We start from the raw sequence: 24,129 nt of genomic DNA, 5'->3' as shown, positions 1-24,129 counted from the left end.
CTACTCTAGATGCTATTCCATGTACACCAGTTGCTGAATCCTGTGCTGACTTGGGCAGGACTCAACCAATCCTGTGATTAAAAAGTCAACTTGCAAGCTGAACCTTTAAAGACAGTTTTAAATCTAGGTGATGGCCTGGTTATATTACAGGCAATGATTCAAATTTGGTTATGCAACAGTGGGAATTAATATTTAAAAGACAACTTTTCTGGTTTTTGAGAGCTGATTTCTGCTGATGAGCGTGACTCTTATACAGAGAGAGGCTTGTCAATTGGAATTAAGATATAAAAGTTGGCTTTTCTGGTGGGACCCTTGCAGTTGTGCGTTAATGTTTCTAAGGCTTACTGAAATGGGCACAGTGTTTGATGTAGTTTATTCTGTGGTTATTTTGTGCCAATAACTCTGAATTGACTAAATCATGAGGACAGATAATAGTAATGTTCAGTGGAAAGATGTTGCCTCAGCTGGTATCAGTAAAGCAATGATAATTTCCTGGTGCCTTGGTTTATTTTGCTCCGTAGCTCTGTAATCTTCAGTTAATAATAATAATAATAATCCTTGTATTTGATATAGCGCTTTTCACGTCGGGAGGACGTCCCAAAGCGCTTCACAGAATATACTGTAAAGTGAATTGACTGTATATTTGTGGGCGAACGCGGCAGCCAATTGCGCACAGCAATGTCCCACAAACAGTCATGGATTGAAAAATGACCAATTTTTATTATTGTTTTTGTTTTTTTGTTTTTGGAGGGATTATTATTAGGCTCTGTGTGGAGTAAGGAAACTTGCCCAAGGTTTCACCCTCTGCCTGGAATTGAACTCAGGTCTCTCGCTAACCACTGAGCTACAGGACTCCATACAGTTGTTGTTGTATGGGAATGAGTATTCTGCTATGTCCTACATTGTCACCATGCGGGATGCTTGAGCACTGATTAAAGTTACAATTTCTACTTTCTGGGACTCGATACGAGTTTTAGGTTTAGATAAACAGGACTGTTAAGATTTTTTTGGCTATATTTCGGCATTAAGGAATGGTGAATACGAAATTTGAATATGAAAACAGCGAATAATTCATCGACCAGCAGGATTAATCTTTTTTTTAAAAAAATAGATATTCTCCACTTGGCTTTAATGCTATTAACCACAGAGTTTAAGACGTGATGAAGTTTGAAGTTCCTGAATGGGTAAATGCACTATGTTAGCCAATTAGGTCAAGACAGTGTTCCGGTGAAGGGTCACATCTAAAAAGTTAATTTATCTTTGACCTTGAGAGGCAAATTGACCTGAGCTTGTTGTGGTTGGAAGATTTTTTTTGGTATACTCGGTAACTTTCAGTTACAGATATACTGTATATGCATAACCTGAAACTGGACCAAAGATTTTTTTTTTACTGAAATTCATAATGTTTTCAGAAATTGCACCACTGACAAAATGATTTCTTGGCTTTCACATTATTTGACAAATGTTTTGTGACCGTGCACCTACTGCGCAATAATAATAATCCTTGCATTTGATATAGAGCTTTTCACGTCTTCGAGACGTCTCAAAGCACTTCACAGAATACACTGTAAAGTGAATTGACTTTATATTTTGTGGATGAAACTCGGCAGCCGATTGCGCACAGCAGTGTCCCACAAACAGTCGTGGATTGAGTGACCAAATTATTATTATTTTTTTTCTTGAGGGATTATTATCAGGCGTGTGGAGTAAGGAAACTTGCCCATTATCCCTTTTCCTATTTTCCCATATTTAAATTCGATTCTCCTCCCCCATCGTTTTACTGATTTTTAGATTGGTTTGTGAAAAAAACCCACAAAGCAAACATTAAAAAAACACAACTGTTTGTGGGACATTGCTGTGTGTAATTTGCTGCTGTATTTCATTCTCAAATAGTCAATTCACTTTAAACTGTATTCTGTGCAGCACCTTGTGACGTCTCAATGATGTGATAAGGTGCTTTATCAATGCAAGGATTATTATTATTATTATTATTATTACTAGTACACACCTCTGTTGTTCATTATTTCTAGACTTGAAGTGCAGCTGCTCACTTCAAGACAATGTTTCTTTTGATTGAATTTGGTTCCCAGTGACCTGAAGCCAGCCCCAAAGAAAGGAATCTACATTTTGTCACTACCTCTCCCTTACACGTACAGTATTCCTCCAGTAAAATACAGGAGGTTTGAATGTAGGCATACTGTACTGGCACATTGGTGTCTTAATACACTAGCCTCTGTGAAGAATTATGGTGGTCAGTTTTGCTTTGGCACGCTAGCAAAGCAATGCTTTTAATTTGGGAAATAATTTGTAATGCTGTGCAATTTCACTCTGGAAATTAGACTTCATTGTTTAATGCTTCCAAAACAAATCACGCTGCGGACACTGAAATGTTACATTCACCTGGTCAGTCATACTTTCTGATTGGAGATTGCCTGGCTGGTCATCTGCCGTGCGGAAATCATGCTGTTCATCTGTGATGAACTTGAGAGTCGCACACTTATCATACATGTGTTAGCATGCATTCAGGTACATGAGGGAGAATAGGTATGTTAAGAGTGCAGTACAACGGAAGAACACAGTCATGTTTGATGTATTTTCCATGTACAACCTCTTTCCAGCAGTAGATAATGCCTTGTAACGCAAAAGGAACTATCTGACCAGCTTGCATTTTCTGGTGTATGGCCTACTCCTACTCTAGTCTCGTGTCAAGTTGTGCATGAAAACTGACGAGCCAGAAGAGTGAAGACTATATCATTCAAAGAGTGCCATTAAGCAAATGTTTATTGGCACAGTGTGCTTGAAACACACTATGTTACTTGGCTCTCCTCGTAAACCAGATTTGACCTTCAATCACTGGACAGGAAATTCAACAACTATTTTTTTCTGTGGCCTTCGCCTCAAGCTGGCTGCTGGCTGTTTGCAAAACCGTGTAGGGTAATACCAGAAAAACTATGATCGAGAAATGTTAAGCTTAGTTTCAATTTAAATCTGGCAGTGGGGGGAAGGGGAGATCGAAGGCAACGCTGCAGAAAACAATCCATAACCCTGGCGCAGGAGTAGCACTCTCACCTCTTGTTCAAGCCCCACATCGGGACTTGGACATCAGATAGTCACTCCAATATATGTAGCGTTGGGGTTGGGGGGTGTTACATTGTTGGATGTGCCGTCCTTCGGATGAGATGCTAAATCCGCTCTGCTGGCTCCAGAGCATGTCGCTCTGTCCTCTGTCCCACCAATGGTGGACACGCTTTCAGCCACTAACCCCGAAACTCTGGACCACCAATCCTCTATCCCTCCTTGCCTTGCCCCTGCAGTCCCCATCTTCAGATCGCGCCTGAAGACCTTCCTCTTCGTCCATGCTTACGGTCACCTCCCCCCGGCTCAGCATCGTACTCCGCTGTTGTCGAGCACTCTGGGATGCTATCCCTAACTTGTTTTGTTGGTCAGGCCCACACCTAGAATATTCATACAATCCTGATCACTGAACGATAAGGGGACTGCTCAGGCCCTAAAGGCAGTGTAAATGAGACCAATAAGGATCTACAAAGTAGAGATTACAACAACAACTTGCATTTATATAGTGCCCTGCAAATACAAGGATTATTATAGACAAATTAGGGCTGTCCCTCGCACCCTCCCCCCCCCCCACAATCGGAGGTGGCACTACACCCCGAAGCTCTGGAACACTCTCCCTCAATCCCTCCGTCTTTCCCCCTCTTTCCCCTTTTTCAATTCCCGCCTGAAAACCTTCCTTTTCGACCGTGCTTATGACCACCTCCCTCCCCCCCCCCCCCCCCCGCCCCCGGCTCGGTGTCAGGCTCTGCCACTGTCAAGTGCTCTGAGATGCTATCCTGCTTGGAGGGCGCGATATAAGTGCAAGTTGTTGTTGTTGTTGTTCAGTCTTGAAAGGAAAAGTCTCGGTGGGTACTTTTCAAAAGTATATAACATTTTCAATGAGATTGCTGAAGTCAATCCAGAACAATACCGAGCGCCGAGATAGCGACAACAACAACAAGATTACATTTGTATAGCGCTTTTCACGTTGGGAGGACATCCCAGCAGAACATGTGGCCATAGGTTTTAAATTGCAAAGGACAATTTTAGGACAGACACCAGAAAGGTTTTCTTTACCCTGAGGGTAATTAATGACTGGAACAGGTTTCGGGAAGGGTGGTTGAGGCCCGGATGCTGCACGCATTTTTGAAAAAAAGCTCGATGCTGTGATGGGAAGATGGTTGAGGGATATTTTTAGCAGGATAAGCTCAAGACTATCTTCATTTAAACCTCCCCTGCAGCTCTGTGAAGAGGTCAGAGTACGATTTTATCATACTTTTAACATAAATTAATGTTGTTTCATCATCCTGGCTATTGGTAGCACTCTCGTCTCTGAGTCAGGTTGTGGGTTGTATTTGGGCAACTTTTAACATTTGACTACCCTTAAGAATTTTAATTTTGTTATAGAGCCAGTCACACTTTGGGCTCTTTAATACTGTTATTTTAATACTGCAAATACCACTTGCTGAAACTCTTATACGTACGTAAAGCTCTTCGTAGCACCTGGCAAGAGCACTTCGGAATGGGAAATATTTTTCACAATTTAATAGAAGCAAAGCCACATCACTTATGTAGTATAAAAGGGTATCAGTATCAGTGTTTCTCTTGTATTGTATTTCCTCTTGTATGTCCTGGCTGACGTAACCTAAGATAAAATTGGTCATTTACTTTCATTTTTTTTGTGGAACGTTACTATGCACAAATTCACAAATTGGCTGCAGGGTTCGTCTGCAAAATATACAGTCGCTACGCTTCACGGTAAAATCTTGTGAAGCACTTTGAGACATCTCGATGACGTGATGTCAAATGCAATGATTATTATTATTCATACATGCCAAATATTTCTTCACATTAAAAGAAGATTCACAGTGCAATCTTTCACATTTGGATGTAGCTCGGATTACGGTGGTTCCAAAAGCAAAAAATTTATTTTTTAAAAAGAAAAGTGAATGGGGGTCAAATCAGTTGTCGAAAAAAAATTGTGTTGTCCTGCATTTAAAAAGGAAATGACCTGCTTATATTTTTGTAGGCTGCAGTGACACTGGTCAATAGCTTGAATCTTGTACATTTTGCTAAACAAATAGGGTTATAGAAGACTCGGATGGATTACAGAAAAGGTTTTATGTCACTATTGTTTGCATTGTGTATTGCAGATAAGACCAGGGTTTAGTCCTACCAGTTCGTGTCAGTCTGTGGCTAACTCCATAGCTACAGCTGTGTATTCATTAACAGTTCCACTGTAGTTACAACACTGACCTTTATAATCAAGGACTTGAATGACTGCTGCACACCCTGGTAGTTCCATGATATATGCTCTGAGCTAATTTTTCCAGACAATTTCTTTCTTCTATGTACATTTTGGTTTCAACTATTCTAAATATTTGTGTGGGTAAAATAGCATTTGCTTCCAATGTAGGTGCGGAAAGTTTTTTTTTTTGTGTGTGTGATCAATTTAGGAAATCTTCAATACTTGGCGATAAAGGCGTAAAGAAAAGGCCCAAACATACTGAATTCAGTTATCCAGGAGCTGCTATGTGCAGATGTTGTAAGAGTTGGCGGTATTTGTGCATTAGGGTCACTGTTCCTTATAATGTCACTAATATTTAGCAGACGTTTAAAAAAAAAAGTGGTTGCCTTACCAGCCAAGCAGCGAACCGGTTAAATTTGGAGATGCACCCAAAATATCAGCATACGCAATTTACCTTCCAAAGGATGAGGTGCATCATTATCATAATAATAATAATCATCATAAACTTTGCATTTGGTATAGGGGACTTATAACATCGGAAGGACGTTTCAAAGTGCTTCACATGGTTTACTGTGAAAGGGAGTGACTGTGGGTTTTGTCGGCAAATGCAGGAGCACGATTCACATAGCCGTGTCCCACAAACAATCATGAAACAAATGATAATTTTTTAAATATTTGGTCGGATTGTTGGCCAGGATACCGGGAGAATCTCCGTTCTCCTTTCGGACAGTTTTATGGGATCTTTAAAGTCCACCCAAACAGACAGACGTGACTTCGGTTTTATGTATCACCCGAAGGACGGTACTGCTGACAGTGCCACATCCCCCCCATCACTGCTTTGGAGTGTCATCTTACACAGTGTGAGTTCAAGTCCCGATATGGGACTTGAACGCACAACCCTCTGACTCAGTGGCAAGAATGCTACAAATAAACCAGGCTGACACCAAGATTCGTTTGAGTTCTAAAACAGCGCATTATTTATAAAAGCCAAGACCCTCATCCAAGCCTTCAGCACTTCCTGGCTTAACTATGCCATTGCTCTGCTTGCCGGGCTCCCGAGCTCTTCGCTACACAAGTTGCAGACTATCTGGAGCTTGTAGCCAAGTCCTCTTCCGTTCTAGGCTCCGTGAATCGATCGCCCCCAGCCTCGCTCCCCAACACCGAGTGGATTGAGTTCAAGGTTCTCGTTTTCACTTGTGCTCCTGCATTTCACTTTTCGTGGAGTCCTGTAGCTCAGTGGTTAGAGCACTTGCTTTGCGAGTGAGAGACCTGAGTTCAATTCCAGGCAGAGGGCGAAACCTTGGGCAAGTTTCCTTACTCCACACAGAGCCTAATAATAATCCCTCCAAAAACAATAATAATAAATTGGTCATTTTCAATCTACGACTGTTTGTGGGACATTGCTGTGCGCAATTGGCTGCCGCGTTCGCCCACAAATATACAGTCAATTCACTTTGCGGTCTGTTCTGTGAAGCGCTTTGGGACGTCCTCCCGACGTGAAAAGCGCTGTATCAAATGCAAGGATTATTATTATTATTATTATAAATCTCCATGATCTCATCAGCAGTCTACCCAAGTGGCTTCCTCCAACCCAGCAATCCGGTTGCTCACTTCGCTCAAAGAGCACTGGACTTGCTTCATATTCCCTGCCTTATACACCCCACCATTGAAGGGTTGGCTTTCAGTCATTCTGCCAAGTCACTCCGACTTCCTCCCTCCCTGCTTCCCCTCTTTCAATGCACGTCTCAAAACAGATTTCTTTGATCCTGCTTTCATTCATCTTTCCTCTCCCTCTCCCTTGGCTTCCACCCCACTTGGCTCTCACACTGTGTTCAGATGCCCATCCAGCATCGTGAAATGCTTCAAAACATCCTTCTGACGTGAAAAGTACTACATCAATGTACATTATATTGAGCCATACCATGTGGAATCAATTCGTATTTCTCTACTAGCCTACATAGCACTGATGCTACTGTTTTAAATTTATTATTTAATTAATAATTTAAATAATTTTATTATTTAATTATTATTATTTTAAAATTACTGAGGGAATTGGACACCCAGTTTGCAATACATATTTATGTTTCAATTGAGAAATATGGAGTAATTTCAATTGAGAAATATGGAGTACTTGGATATAAGTAAAATTGGGCAAAACATTTTTCTAGTTAATTTTGATGCACGTCAGCTTGAACTCATTTTTTGTTTCAATGGGGATTATATCAAACACTAGTGACCACTTTATACCTTGTATACATTTCTTAATCATCATCGGGTAATGATATGTTTTACTAAGACGCCGTGGTATAGTGCAGGTTACTGCCTGACATTGCAATGCTGGATATATTTAAACTGTAATCCGCAATTGGATATTTGATTACTTTTGCCTACGTTCTACAACTTGGGATGTTTCATAGAATGAGAAGGCATGGAAAAAGGCATTCATCCATCCCAATTAGTCTGTGCCCGTGTTTACTCTCCACATGAGTCACACCCTCCTATTACCGTCCTCCCATCCCCTCATGTGTTCATATTCATCAAGTTTTCACTTAAATATATTGATGCTTTTTACTTCAACCACAGTCTTAAAAATCGGGCACATTCCTGTCACCCTCTGTGTGTATAGCTTCCTCCTGAACTCCATATTAGATCTATGACGAGCTATTATATATTTATGCCTTCGAGTTTTGGACTCAGCAACAAGTGGAAACAGGTCATCAACAGACACCTTATTGAGCCTTTCATAATCGTAAGCACCTCTGTCAGGTCTAAACTCTAGAGAGACAACCTCCAATCTGTCCAATCTTTCTTGGTAGCTGGATCCACTTATCCCAGTTAACATCCTTATAAATCCACGGTGTATTCTCTCCAGTGCCACAATCCCTTTCCTTTAGTATAGGGACCAGAACCGTTTTATATACATTTGATATTACTTCCCTACTTTTGTATTCTATTCTCTGAACATAAATCCAAGAGCTATATTTGCATGTTTTATGGCCAATTGGAAAAGAGAAGATAATAATAATAATAATTCTTGCATTTGATATAGCGCTTTTCACGTCTTCTCGACGTCTCAAAGCCCTTCACCGAATAGACTGTAAAGTGAATTGACCGTATATATTTTGTGGACGAAATGCAGCAGCCAATTGCGCGCAGCAGTGTCCCACAAACAATCGTGGATTGAAAATGACCAATTTATTATTGTTTTGTTTTTTGGAAGGATTATTATCAGGCGTGTAGAGTAAGGAAACTTGCTCAAGGTTTCGCCCTCTGCCTGGAATTGAGGTGTCTCGCTTGCAAAGCGAATGCTCTAACCACTGAGCTACAGGACTCCAAGATGTTCCCTTCTCTTTTCCAATAGTGCCAATAGGATCTTCAACATCCATCTGAATAGGCAGTTTAACTGAGGACATCAGAAACACAGCACCTTTGATAATACAATACTCGTGCAGCACCGTATTGGAGTGTTAGCCTTCACTTTGAGTTCAAAGTCCTGACATGGGGCATAAACTCACAATCTTCTGACTCAGACAAGAGGGATACCAACTAAGCCGGGTTGGCATTTGTATAATGCCAGATAAGTGTTTCGGGGATAAATAGTTCTAAATTTCTATTTTATTCTGGCAAATAATTTGGTTAAGTGATTTTGAGAATCACAAGTACAATAAAAATGTGAATGTTACCGAGTACTGCACCTATTTCCTATCATTTTCTTGAGGGTTCAATTATATAATTGAATTCTTTGAGTTTATTCATGAATTGTGCTTGTTGAGGTTTCATTGGAAAATGCTTGATACGGTTGATGAAACCCCACATTATTAATTCAAAGAGATTTTAAAAAACTATTTGTAATTGACAGAGTATGAATGTTTGGGTTTATCTCAGTATCTGTTATTACTTTCTTAACATGTGTATTTAATTTCATCTGTAATCCCTCTCCCTAATAAGACTTTAAATTTAAAGTTAGAAGTGATTTTGCCACAGCCACAGTTGAGGGTTTGAAAAATATGGTCTCTGACTTCTGCTGCTTGACATTTCCTGCTACAATATTAATTGTCTGTATGTGTGTCCTGTAACGTTGTTCTCACTTTACACTTCTTTCAGAAAGTTTTGTTAATAGTTTGCTGAAATATTCTGGATGAAGTCAGACTTTTTAACAATTGTTTTTTTTAAAAAAGATGTACATAACATGTAATGATTTTGTTTGTATAGTTAAAAAATGACCGCTTATATGTTTCTTTTGTATGAATCAGGATTTCATGACCTGGGCAGATGATGCTGAGGAGGAAGGCTTTGTATTGGTTTCATTTGGTGCCGGTGTCAAATATCTGTCGGATGATGTTGCACACAAGCTAGCAGGAGCGTTGGCTCGACTACCTCAGAAGGTGGTGTGGAGGTATGTGCATAATTGGGGAGATGGTGGTGTTGTGGAGGTGGGGTGTAGTGAGGGTGCACAAATGAAAAGCATTTCAGAAAATTAATCGAACCTGTCACTTGAGCAATGAAATTAAGTCATTCCGTTTTTACAAATCATCATGGTGGTGTGGGCTTTGTAAATCCATACAAAAGCAACCAAACATGTATGAATAAAATTTATATAATAATTAAAATTGAATAAAATGGTAAGATATGAAATAATTTTAAGCTCTAATCTTGAAAATATCCTAGTACTTGCAATAGAACTCTGTCTGCTTATAAACATAAACTCACATAAGTATGACCTGTATAAATTGTATAAGTGCAGTAAATCTGCCCAAGTCCTGTTCAATGTCCTATTAAATCCACCTAAATTTATATTTTCTAGTCGTATTAGCCACCGCAAAACCACCGGGTAACTCATAACATGCTATTGCACTGACTTTACCAGCTTCTTTAATATGCATGGGTTAAACATGATACAGAAACTTTGCCTTAATGTCACCGGCCAGGACAGTACTTGTTTATTTGTTATGTATTAGTCATATAAAATCTGACTTATACGCTACTTTACCTAAGACATATATGACACAACTTGTGCAAGTTTACCATAACTCATACTTTGCAAAAGTCATTTTAAATATTATGGTCCAATTGAATCGACTTCAGTGCGTTTTCCTCAATTTGGGCACTGATCCTGACATTCACTTACCCCAAAAGCACTCAGCAGCTCCAAAAAAGGAATGCGCAGGTAGTGAGTTCAGTGGCAACTTCATAATCCGGAAGCCAGCCATTTTGGCTTCCCAGTGCCAGGGCAGCCTTTTAAATATCCAGTGGGAAGAGCTTTCTGCGTGCAAGCACAATTATGATGTCCAATGCCCTGTGATAGAGTTGATAGGGATTTTGTGGACCTCAACCACCAAGTTATAGCAAGGTTCTGCTGTGCAAGGTACATTGCACAAACACCAAGGCCATTATTTTTTTCTGCAGGGAATGGTTATTGTTTTGCCACATTTATAATGGAATTTTATGATTTAACATTCTTCATATTAATAGACCGTTTAGAACAATATTATGATATCCTGTTCACGTGCAAGACATTTTTTTCTATAAATGCTTCTGGATTTCTATAGTTATAATTTTGTGGGGTACGTTGCTGTTCATTTCTTGACCCTGGCTGATGCTTTCTTACACCAACACCACATTAGCAGAAGTCCCCTTAAACTCCAACTCACAGAAATAGAGACAGGCAAACAATCAAGGCCAGGTTAATGGCGTTAATTTGATGTACTTCCTTGGCACCCATGCACACAACACGCAGGAAATAATTAGTTAGCATCAGAAGTGTGTAACACATCTTGTAAACCACCGGTCCATTGTAAGTCAGCTATAGTGAATTTGTGCTGAACTGAAGAGTTTTATAACCAGGTCAGCTTGCATTTAACCCAGGCTTCCTCCCCTTCAACATTCACCATTACAGATACCTGCAACACTGAAATCACCATGTCCTTTGGAGTATTTATCTCTCAGTGGTACTTTACATCTAAACCTAAAACCTCCAATACGGTTCTTAAAACAGATTATTTTTCTGTTGGAAGTCGGCTGCAGATATCAACTACTCCGTGGTGGGGCAAAAACTACCTTCTCTAGTGTTATTCTCATATACTTAGTTTAAAAAAACCTATTGCATGTATATAAAGCTATGCTTCTCAGCATTTTAAAGAATTTAATAGTTTCGCTTTCTCTTCTCTGCCCTCTATCCTCCCTCCCCTCTCCTGGTTTAGAACTCAGTCTAATAAGTAGAAATGTCTTAGAACAGAATTGTGTTTCAAAATGTATTGGTAATTGACGTGTTTGCTTGGGTCACTGTGGCTTTAAGTATTTTGTTTCCTTTGCTAGCCCTATTCATTTATAAGTGAACAAGTCATTCTTTAATTCCCTTTATTGGAAGGGGGGCAGCAGTAGGATTAATTTATTTTTAAACGAATAAGCATTGTTTCTCCAGTTGAGTTAAGGGCAAGTAAAAATTGGTGATCTTTATACTTCTCCACACCGTCAACACACTGTAATCACCATATTATGGGATATCGTTCATTCACTTTCCTTATTTATATTTCATTTGCTTTGTAATGGATATTCAAGACGACTTTAGTTTCGAGAATAGAATTTAAACCTCCATATAGTAATTGCTTCCCTAACCAGTTGTTTCAAAACCTGAATGAGTCATACATGGAAACTATAAGATTGCTTTCTGGCTTGTTTAAGACAAAAGTTAGACTTTAACTAAATAAATGCATATTAAAGTAGTTTTAACTTTCTGTTTTTAATCATTGTCATTTTTGTTTAAAAATATATTGTTTTATTGAGGTTAGCAATTTATTGGGATTAGCAATCTTGTTTGTAATTTACATTGCATAAGATGCAAGATGTTATATATTTAGTATTCAGTCCTCTGAAATCAATGGTCATTAGAGCTGTTTGCTGTGGTGTTTGCTTATTTGCATTTTATTTGTGCTGCTCTCTTTGTGAAGTTAAAGTGGGCCCCCTACTGCTGTCATGCGATACTTACTGTAAGTGGAGTCCTGTAGCTCAGTGGTTAGAGCACTCGCCTTGCAAGCGAGACACCTGGGTTTAATTCCCGACAGAGGGCGAAACCTTGGGCGAGTTTCCTTACTCCACACAGAGCCTAATAATAATCCCTCCAAAACAAAGCGATAATAAATTGGTCATTTTCAATCCACGACTGTTTGTGGGACATTGCTGTGCACAAATGTACGGTCAATTCACTTTACAGTATATTCTGTGAAGCGCTTTGAGACGTCGAGAAGACGTGAAAAGCGCTATATCAAATGCAAGGATTATTATTATATTATTATAAGTGCACATCATATGATCAATCCATTCCAATAGGAATAGCCCAGGAAACTACTGTAATACAACAAGTTATATTTACATAGTGCCTTTCATCTCAGGAATATATCTAGTAGCACTTCACTCAGCTGACCGAGAGACTGAGCCGAGGGTGGGCGCAGTGAAGGAGAGCTATGTTGGGGAAAGGCAGAAGGTGCCCAAAAGTATGGTCTTAATAACAATGCAGGATGTTTGCCTTATATGGTTTCAATATTATTCACACATGTTTCATTAGACAGAAGCTTCAATAAACTAATGTTTAAAAATCACTAGATGGAGCAGCAATTGTAGGGATAAATTAAAATGTGTAAAAGCTTCACAAAAGATTTGCAATGCAATAGCACCATCTTCTGGTAGGTAAGTGATACAGAATCAACAAGAGCTGCCAGGCATATTGGGGGCTAGTGTACGGCCATGCCATGTGATGTAGGAACAGGAGTAAGCCATTCAGCCTAAATGTACCAAATTGTTGTGCAACATCACTCATGAAGAAGCAAATTTAAACACGTCAATGATTGAAGATGGTGTGAGTCACAATTCCTTGCCAATTAAATGAAAACATGAACTTTTCATTACTTTCAATATTTTCATTCCATTCTTAGCCAGGTTGTTTTGTAGGTGATAATTTATTAACAGCCCAGATTACTTTCTCTGTAGCAAGGTATATGCAGTTAGAATTATTTCTGGGTATTTCAATATAAGCTTGCACCAAAACATTTTTACTCATCGACTAGGTGTCAGCCTGGCTCAGTAGTTAACAAACCCTGCTCTGACCCATAGAACTACAGAAAAAGAGAAGGGAGTTTCTCCTGGCCCCCAGATGAAATTGATCATTCACTTCATAGCTGTTTGTAGGTCATTTTCTATACACAAATAAACATTTGCTATATTTACACAGTCACTATAATTACCGGTACTTTACTTTGTGAAGCACTTTGAGACGTCTCAACAAAGTGATAAGGCACTATATCAAATTAAAGAATTATTACAAGGATCATTACATCTTTCCGAAATGGCTTCAATTCCTTAGGAAAAACATTTTTGTGCTGAATGTTTTTATCAGAAACTTTGCATTCAAAATTCCAGATCTACTCTAGCTTTCCCTACACAGAGCAAAGTGATTGGACAAAAGGAAATGACTCATCCATGTTTTGCCCACAAAATATACAGACAATTCACTTTACAGTATATTCTGTGAAGTGCTTTGAGATGTCTCAAAGACGTGATAAGGCGTTATATCAAATGTAAAGATTATTATTATTATCCCAGCCATTGCACCACTTTGCATTCTTGTTGGCAGAATCTGCTGTGAATTAAAACATGACCCAGAAAGGAAAGCTTAGTCAGATGTTGCCTGGTCAGCTGCTAAGATGCTCACACTTGCAGATAGATAGAGCATACATTTTTAAAATTTTGATCTGTAAAACTTTCTGGGCCATGCTCCTTAACTAGCCCAGAGATGGGACAGACATCCCTATTCTAGGTGTAGATTTATGGTCTTTTATTTACATTGGGTAACGCCCAAGAACTGTTGGGTCTCTCCTATCATTGTGAAGTGCCTGGCATCTGTTTGCCAACATAAATGTGTTTAGAACCTCATCTGTAGAATATAATTGTAAGAACGTTATCACATCAGTAGCTTTAGCAGATGTATTTCTTCTGGATAACTACTCACTTATTCCAAAGACCATCAACCAAACTTCTTAGTTTACTCCATTCAAGAAGGAAAGCTTATGTTATTTGCATTTGTATATTAATTTCTCAGATAAAATAACGTGTGCTACATGTTAAAGCTGTTCCTAGTAGAAGTGCACTTTGATATTACTTATGTAAATACTGAAATAACTTAGTCTGTGTCCTATTTGAAAATGGTTAATGTTGAGGACAACAACAAGAAGATAACAACAAGATTACATTTGTATAGCACCTTTCACGTCGGGAGGACGTCCCAAGGCCCTGATAGTGTACAGCATTTCAGACCCGAGCTGGGGTCAGGGGGAGAAGGTAAGGGGGGTGACCAGTGCCATGGTCGAAGAGGAGGGTTTTGAGGCGGGACTTGAAGGAGGCTAAGGAGGGGGTGAGGCAGCGTGATTAGGGGATGGAGGACAGGCAGTGTGTTGCATTTTCTCATGATTGAGAAAGTAAGTTGTGTGTTGTCTTTTCAGGATCTTGAAGGGGATGAGAGTATGTTGTTTTTAGTTCATGTTTCTTTGATTCCTTCTCTGCCCAGACTTGCTTAATGCCACCCATCTGCATCATTTTAATAGTGTGTTCAGCACATTGTGCAGAGGCCTTCAGGGCTTCATTATTTCCCTTCCTGATCTCAAATGTTGAGTTGCGTATTTGGACAGGTATGTGGGACACATTCGTTTTGTCAGACAGTAAGGCTTATATGCTGGCTAAATTTATATCCAATCACGATGATTAAAATATTCATATATGGGGAAAACATTTTTTTCAAGGAGTAATAATAATCTCTTCTATCAATCAATATAATCCTTGCATTTTGAAAAGCGCTATATCAAAATGCAAGGATTATAGTCAAAGAATAGTCAAAGGATCCGAGTGCTTTCTGGGACTTAATCATACTTGAAAAATTGTTTCTTATCCAAAATAAAACAACAAACCTGAAGAGAAATTGCACTCTGATGCAAGCCCCAGTAAGTTCTGCAAAGGTTTGGGCTAGACAATACAATACAAATTTACATTTATGTAGCACCTTTCATATCAGAAGGACAACTCAAAGCCCTGGAAATTGAACATGGTAATCAACGTTAATAGATGTTGTAGTTCTTCATGTATTATTACTTTCTCATAGTTAAGTACCAATATTTTTATAGAGCAAGCGCATAGAGATGCTTATATATTCTTTTTCTTTCTGTTGCAGATATTCTGGAAAGAAGCCCAGCAATTTGGGCAATAATACAAGGCTTGTGGAATGGATGCCACAAAATGACTTACTTGGTAAAGAAATCCCTTGTGGAGAAATTACCCACGAGTTTCTATTCTTTGGCTCATTTCAGTTGAAAACAGTAAAAGTTCCTCTGAAGAACTAACAAGTGTATGGTTGCACAACTAATATATATGAGCTTTGTTATAACATGCCCATGAAAGCCAGCCAAAGATTGATCTGAAAAAAAATATTCATTATTACTGAGATCTGGTATTTATTATTATTATTATTCATCGTTCACTCGCCACATGCAACAGAATATTGTCCATCTTGTGGAGACATCTCATCTGCTCCAAAGTAAAAGAAGCTCTGATCTAGGCAGTGCTGCCAGATTTTACTTTGTTGTCAACATAATTAAAAGCTTACTAGACAGCGATATTAATGCGGTTTTAGCTGGTTAGGCTCTAGCAGTTATCCCATCGCACACTCTGGGGTCCCGAAGCCTTGGCTCTTGCTAACCTGCGCCTAATACTTTCCGGAATTGGGTAAGCAGGACGTGTCCCTCCCAAGGGAGAGAGCGCACATTCCATTCCAGCAATCTATCTCTGGGATACATGGAATTCTCAGTTTGGTGTGAATACTCTTCAGCATAGTGATGGGTTACCACATGTATCAGACACCTGGCTGACCAGAAAAAAATCTCTCTTATGAGAGGAAACGTATATTTCCACCATTTGCATTTGTTGCAATTTTTGATACAGTCAGTTTTATCTTAAGCAGCTTCTTGGTATCAAGATATATGAGTTGTGGCCCAGTAACCTTTGTTGGCATGCCTTCTCAACACCACCCCACACCTAAATCACCTCTTGTTGACTGATTTCCCTTACTAGTTGGGCGTATTTTCCGGTTTTCATTTCTCATTTCCTTCATTTGTGGGTCTTTTTGTCCGCTAAATAGATTTGGAATCAAACTATCTGCATTCTAAACTAACTATTTTGTTTATACAACTGTAGGTCACTCAAACATAAAAGGCTTTCTTAGCCACGGGGGTCTGAATGGTATCTTTGAAGCGATGTACCACGGGGTACCTGTAGTTGGAATTCCCCTGTTTGGTGATCATTACGACACTATGACTCGGGTCCATGCAAAAGGTATGGGCATTTCATTAAACTGGAAGACTATGACTGAAGATGATCTATACAACGCCATGGTAACTGTGATTAAAGATCCACGGTAAGAAAGACATTTTTGTCAAATTTAGCAAAATTATAAAGTGTGGTGGGGCACTTTGTTTTCCATCGTTAAGGATGGGACCCAAGTTTGGCTAAAAGAGAATATTTGTATAAACGTTTTATTTAAAATTTTCGATATCTGCATTTGTCCACATTTGGTTTCATATTTTTGGATTAGCACAAATGTTGATCACATTAACATAAACTGAGTTTTGGCACCATTGACTGGACCAAATCATCATCAGAAAAGCATCATCACAGCTGTGGTGGTGGAGTGACGTTCCACTATGGAAAGGTTTAAACCAGGGGTCTCCGACTAGTTGATCAACATTAGGTGTTGTATCGCACGTGCTCAATAAAATCAATATGAAGGAGTGATATTTACTGCATTTCAAATAATAGTTTATATTTGTTTTCAATTGGACTAATAACTATGCAATTCTATTACTCATTCCTCTTGTCTTTTTGATCAAGCGCGAGAGTGCACCTAGCATTGATCGACTAAGACCCCTGGTTTCAACGTATGCAACAAATTCCTGTGTACCGTAAATGCTAATTTACTTTTCTGTTTCAAATTACAATAAAAGTCTACACCCTTTCCATTTCTTGATCTGAATAACAATTGCTTAAAATCGATCATAACAATTCTGACTCGTCAGTCAGTAAGTGACTTGGTTGCATCATGTTTATCATTAGTCTGGTGTTTTGTTTAACTAAATACAAAAATGAAATGAATAATAAGTGCATTTGTTGCATTTTTTAGATACAAGCAACGGGCTGAACAGATGTCTCAAATTCACAGAGACCAGCCTGGGCATCCTGTTAGTCGAACCGTCTACTGGATAAACTACATTCTCCGTTATAGTGGAGCAGAGCATCTTCGTGCTGCTGTTTATAATATCCGGTTCTACCAATACTTCCTGCTGGATGCAGCGCTGCTTGTTTCACTGAGTGTTGTTGTAACATACAAGATAGGATTGTGGATAGTGAAGTTGATTTCCAAAAGATTTTCATCCAAAGTACTGCAGGGTAAAACTAATGGACATTGCTACAATGGTATAGCAAACGGTAAACATCGGAAGAATGGTCACGTCAAACATGAAAAAAAAGTGAAATGAACACCTATGCAGTAATATTGGGAAAGATTTAACCATTAACTATATTGTTGGTGTAATACCACCTGTAACACATTACTGACAGCATTTAGGAAAATAACTTAAAAGTTCACCATTTAACCTCATTTTGCCTAAAGTTCCACGTGCTGACAAAGGACCATTATTGATGAGCACAATTTAAAATGCAATACTGTATATCTGATTCTTCGCATTCCTGCACAAATTACTTTGGCACTGAAACTGTAAGGGCCTTAATTCTTAAAATGTTTTATTATGAATTTTTATAAATTGTTTTGTGATTTACTAAAGTGTGCTGGGTGCCCCAGTTTAAAAAAAAGAAAAACGAAGATGATTAAGGGTTTGATACTTGGATACTTTTTTTTGTTTTAGTGTTGGTAGAAAGATTGTTAGCTGAGGGCTGTAGTAAATAGTATATTACATATTATATTATAAGTTAAATATTTAATTGTGGTGTTGGTACAGTCAATTATTTGACTCAGGTGAAAAAGTTTCACCTGGCGCAATGAGTCTTTTTTAATGGAAATCCTTTTGGCTGGCTGTCCAGATTTATTCAAGGGTCTGCACGGTGTTTCCCCACCATTTTTGTGATTTTTTTTNAATGGATTGGGCACACATCCAGGTTTCCCTTACATATACAAATGCTTCACAGAATCAAAGTCAGCAACCAGTTTTATAGTTGTGAAATGCAAAGAAGTAATGTTTGGTAATTACCCAAGTGCAGTTTCATTGAAGTTGTTTTCCAAAGATAACCTTACCTGTTCAAGTGGTTCATGAGAAGGAAGACAAGTTTATTGTGTACCTTCGAAGCTGTGCATTGTTAGTCTTTGTTATAATTTGCAAATATGGGAAATTTATATTGTTTACAACAAATAGCAGCATATTTGTATAGGTACTTTTTTAACTTTAAGCAGTGTGTCCAAGAAATCAGTAAAGATACTCTGCAAATTCAATTTTAAAAATATGGCATCAGTGATTGGTAACTGATTTTTCCACATCACACTTTACTGAAGTTTAGATTTTTACTACAGTGTAAATTTTCATAGTTCACTTACATATTGATTCCAGTTGAGATGCGCACCAATAACTCGATTGTCCAACATAAGCCAATCTGTCAATGATTGAACAAATCTCATCAGAATTTTAACTTACTGCATAGATGTAAGGAATGTTGCAGGTCATCAGGCTGTTCAATGGATGGACACAATCGATATATGAAAAAGATAGAATTATTGATCCTGTTACTACTTTCCTGATTTGTTCCACTTTATTGGCCTGCTGATGGATGCACAGAGGCTGCGAACATGAGATTGGTTCATGTTTGTCTGGGCTATGATATCACTAACTCCTAAATGTTGTTGCCCATCACTTGCCAAAGTACTTGTTGCATGGCCTTTATATATTTCCATCAGAATGTGGGTGAACAGTGTCAGCTGTTACTGATGATTTGAACCCTGTCTCATCTTGGAAGTTTCTTGTTTTTGAGAATGCTTGGGGCACACAATGCACTCCGTTTTGTAGCTATTCTACTTATAGTAGCCCAGTGCTGCTTCCCTATATCTTTGTCATAGTTGGTCTACAGTGTGACATTGTGTTTACTTACAATATGTACTAGCCCTGCTGTGAGTGTAGATTTTCTTTATTTATTACAATACGATTAGAGTTCATGTAGTTGACAAATTAACTCAGAGCTTCTCATATCCAATATTACTGTGGTCTCTTGAGTTTTGACTAGGTTATGTACCCATATAAAGATTCTATCTTTATCTGTTTCTATCCCACTTGGAGCCACAGTTGGTCACCGAATGTAGGAAATTGGACGGATTTATGAACACTTTTTTAAAAAATGTAATGCTTGAACGAAGAAAGTTTAATGTAAATAAGTTTATGTTGCTTTCATTTCTGTTCAAAGTACTGTGCAATGCTGCCATGAAGTGACCATAGAGAAAGCAGTCAACTGCTTCATGAGGCAATGAGTAGTGGGGTGTTAACTGTGTGGTATTAACACATATACTATATGGAGAGATCTTTTGATTTGTTTTAATATTTGTTTTGCAGTAAAATAACAGCAGATACAATGTCTTCAAGCTGTAGCATAGTTGGGGTAAAGCTGTGAAAAAGCCAAGCAATAAGCACTGATTACACACTGGCCTGGAACTCTTCTTTTTTTAATATATATATGTAAAATGTAAATGTCTAATTCCAGCTACAGTTTTAAATACATACACTGTCATCTGTTATTGCAAAAAAAAAGTTAAATAAATGTAAAACATTCTGGTAGTTGTGTATACACTTCATAATTACTATAAATGAATGTGTACATTGTATGTTCCATTTCATGTGACAAATATATTTGTGCAAGGATCGTGTATACTATTTTATACTTCACCATTGCATTCATACTCTTCATTTGATATATCCATCTTTTGCAGTGGAGGGGGGATGTTAAATAACACTTACATTTTTGCACTCACAATCACAAATTAATGAGGTGGTGTGAAATCTGTTTTTAAGTGATTGTTGATGAATCTACAAATGCACAGCTAATAACACTTTTGGTGTGAACAAAACTTTTAACATTTAATCTGAAATTTCCTTTATTATCACACAAAAGATGTTCTTAAGAACGTGAAACATGTGTGATTGGGAGAGGTTTCCAGAATACCTGAACATATTTGAGCAAGGATCTCTCATCTCACGTGACCCTTCTGTACTTTTTCCTGTTTCTCAATCTGCACCGGTAAATCTTCCAAAGATTTACTGGTGTATGCAATATTTTTTTTAAAAAAAGCAGTTTGATGCTGTGCTGGGAGGATGGTATTCTGGAAAAATGAGAACAGGTGGACCAAACCATCTTCATCCAAACCAATCTTGTGAAACCTTTAAACCTTTTTTTGATTTGCTGGGTGTCTGACACATAGCCATGCTTAAGAATATCGAAGCCAGACTGAGATTTGCACATACAAGTATGACCTTGCACCTAGAAATTTCCCAGTGTCTGGAATGGAATACATTTGTTGTCCCTGGAGGGATGCACTCTGCTTACTTATTGTGGAGAGTATTAGCTGAAGCTTGGGGGTCCCTATAGTGTGTTGACATACTGTTGGAGGTCTGCCGATGTCTGGTCCTTCATCAGCAGAGCCTTGGAATACTGTGGACTTGCCTGGCTCAGGAATCTGACTCCTGAGACCACTCCAGAGGATTTTTTTTTTGAGAAGAAATTATTACCCCCAGAAAAGCAATCCACCAATCAACAACAACAGAATTACATGTATAGAGCGCCTTTCACGTTGGGAGGACGTCCCAAGGCGCTGGACAGTCAGGGGTCAGGACCCAAGCATGGGGGAGGGGTGGGGTAGTGGTGAGGGAAGGCAGAGAGGTGGGAGGGCGACCGAAGGCACGGTCGAAGAGAAGGGTCTTCAGACTGGCCTTGAAGGAGGCAAGGGAGGAAGCGAGGTGAAGGGACCGTGGGATGGAGTTCCAGAGGGTGGGGGCAGAGAGGCTGAAAGCCCGGCCACCGATGGTAGGGTGGGTCGGGCGGGAGACATGGAGCAGACCGGAGCCCGCTGAATGGAGGGAGCGGGCAGGCTGGTAGGGAGTCAGCAGGTCAGAAAGGTAGGAGGGGGCAAGGCCATGGATGGCCTAAAGGTGAGGACGAGAATCTTGAACTCGATCCTCTGGGGGATGGGGAGGCAGTGGAGTCGGGCGAGGGTGGGAGTGATGGGGTCACGGAGCCTGGTGCGTGAGAGTAAACGAGCCGCGGAGTTTTGGATGGTCTGCAGCTTGTGAAGGGAAGAGTTTGGAAGGCCGATGAGGAATTACCTGTGAGCTTCCTGGTGAGCAGCACAACGTAGCCAATGAAATGTGTGAGAACAATGCCACCATCTTTCTGCCCACAGCTTGGACACATATCCTTTCCCATATAATTCCCAGTAGTTCTAGGAGGTGCAGAGCCTGAGCAGCAGCTGCTTACTGTCTGGATACCAACCAAGGTGGAATCCAAGCCCCTGTGAACCTGTGTTCACAAATCCAGGCTCCAGTTAATGCCCTCTGGCAGCTGTTGAATTTTCCTTATCAGCTGTTTTACAGATATCTGCCTTCACATTGGTGGGAGGACCGACACAGGACAATTTGTAACATGCCAGCCACCTTGATGTTTTGGAATCAATATCCAATTCTGCATATCAGCTTTACACAATTTAACTACTTTTCGGTCCTCACGTGAGGGACTTTGGCAAATGCACGTACTTGCCATGAAGCTGACTACACCTAAAAGGTACCGAACAGATCAATGTGGACTAGAGCCTTCCTTCCCCCCTGCAGCCACTTCCCATTTTACCACAAATGCACCTCACCCTTTGGTCCATTTACTTTGTAAACAGATAAAAGAAACCCATCCACTGCATGCCTTGTAGCTTGGAACCACAAACGAGAACTGTTTTGGACACATGTCTTATACACCACATGCTTAACTTACATAGGAACTTTGCTATCATTGAAGAGGGACAGTGTACAAAGCAAAAGTTGGTGTCCACAACACCAAGTTACCGATATGAATCAAATTTTGGGATGATTTCCCCTTGCGTCTTCTAGTCAAATGCAAAGATTATTTTTAAGCAATACCTTCAAGGATCTCCCTCTTGAGCCATTCAAGACCATGTACTGAAATTGAGGGCAGTACCACCATGTCCCACTGAAGTGTTTAAAATAATGAGTGCAGTGTACAAGATCTCCAGGTGAGTCTATCTAGATGCAATATCATCTGCAAACAGAAGTACCCTAATCCTTTTATATATCTGGAACAGATGCACTAAGTCCTTTCTCAATGCTGTCCAATAAATTATTAATGAATACATCAAATACGATGGGTGATGGTGGACAACCTTGCCTTACTCCCTTTCGAGAAGGATACTCACCCGCACAAACCTCTACTCTTATCACACCAGTCCTTACCAGGCTCCACTGGCTTCCAATCACTGAACCGATTGACTTCAAGATTCTTTCACTCGTTTTCAAATCTCTTCATTCCCTCACACCCCCACTAACATATCAGACCTCCCACTCCACCACCCGCTGCCTCCGCTCGGCTGGCTCCAGCTTCATAATTGTCCCCCATGCACTCCGCTCCACCATCCCGCCTAAAGACCTTCCTTTTCGATCGTGCTAACTATCATCTCCCCCCTCCCCTTGGCTTGTTGTCAGACTCCACCACTGTCAAGCACTGCAGGATGCTACCTTGTGTGAAGGGCGCTATATAAATGCAAGTTGCTGTTGGATAGGCTCCATGAGTCTCCCACTAACCCTTACAAGGAATACACATACTAGATGAAATCTGAGATTTGACCACATATTCTTACAGCTTACAGCTTTTTTTTAATGGGGCATTAGGATGTGATGTATATGGATTTTCAGAAGTCTCTGATAAGGTATTACATAAGAGGCTTGTTAAAATGAGCCGTTAATCAACTTTCTATCTATGCTACCCTATTTCCATTAATACCATGCACTTTGATTGTTTTAACAAGCCTTTATAAATAATTAGCACGTCCTGCATGTTTCCTCCCCCGCCCCCCACACACATACACACGTGATTTTAATCAATATCAAAGTACAACTATTTTGAACAAAACGGTTTATTATGCTCTTCTCGTTTCATTCAATCCAATTAAATTATACTTTGTCTCTTCAAAACAATTATTAGATTACTTTTATTAATTTAACTCATCGTGATTATTTGAGAGAGATTATAGACCACAGAAAAATAACATGCACCCCTGCTAAAGATTATGTGCATTGGTACAAATTATAACCAGTCTAGAAAAAACATTTTAAATATGACTTGTTTCCAATCAGGAATATACAATATAAAGGTTGTAATCATTCACGTTTGAGTTTTCAACTAAATTAAATAAATGTTGAAATATATGCAGTTAACCAGCAGTTAACACTGCTAAATTTCTGATAGAAATTCATCAAATTAACTGACAAACAACTCATTGACATCTGTAAATTACTATGCAAACAAACTGCACTGATTAAATGAAATCCATTAAAATAAATCATTAAAGTGAAAGTTAATATATGTATTGGCATTGGACCGCAGCAAAGTACAAGTTGAATTTATATATAATAATAATCCTTGCATTTGATATAACACCTTATTACACCCTCGAGATATCTCAAAGCACTTCACAGGATGTACTGTAAAGTGGATTGACTTGTATTTTGTGGGCGAACAAGGCA

At 39.2% G+C, this 24,129-nt stretch overlaps 1 protein-coding gene across 3 annotated transcripts in view; it reads left to right on the top strand.

The window, feature by feature from the left end:
* ugt8 (UDP glycosyltransferase 8) overlaps positions 1-20,247 on the top strand; it is a 38,011-nt gene extending 17,764 nt beyond the window's left edge. For all 3 annotated transcript variants that reach the window (XM_042342769.1, XM_042342763.1, XM_042342774.1), the window contains 4 exons: positions 9,556-9,698; positions 15,516-15,592; positions 16,535-16,754; positions 17,517-20,247. In XM_042342769.1, the coding sequence (XP_042198703.1) occupies positions 9,556-9,698; positions 15,516-15,592; positions 16,535-16,754; positions 17,517-17,871 (795 nt within the window). In that variant the 3' untranslated portion in view covers positions 17,872-20,247. The remainder of the gene's footprint in view (positions 1-9,555; positions 9,699-15,515; positions 15,593-16,534; positions 16,755-17,516) is intronic.
* The last annotated feature ends 3,882 nt before the right edge of the window (positions 20,248-24,129 follow it).

This window comes from Callorhinchus milii, unplaced genomic scaffold (genome assembly GCF_018977255.1).
Source record: "Callorhinchus milii isolate IMCB2004 unplaced genomic scaffold, IMCB_Cmil_1.0 Scaffold1, whole genome shotgun sequence".
Lineage (NCBI taxonomy): Eukaryota > Metazoa > Chordata > Chondrichthyes > Chimaeriformes > Callorhinchidae > Callorhinchus > Callorhinchus milii.
This window is presented reverse-complemented; position numbering and strand designations above follow the sequence as displayed.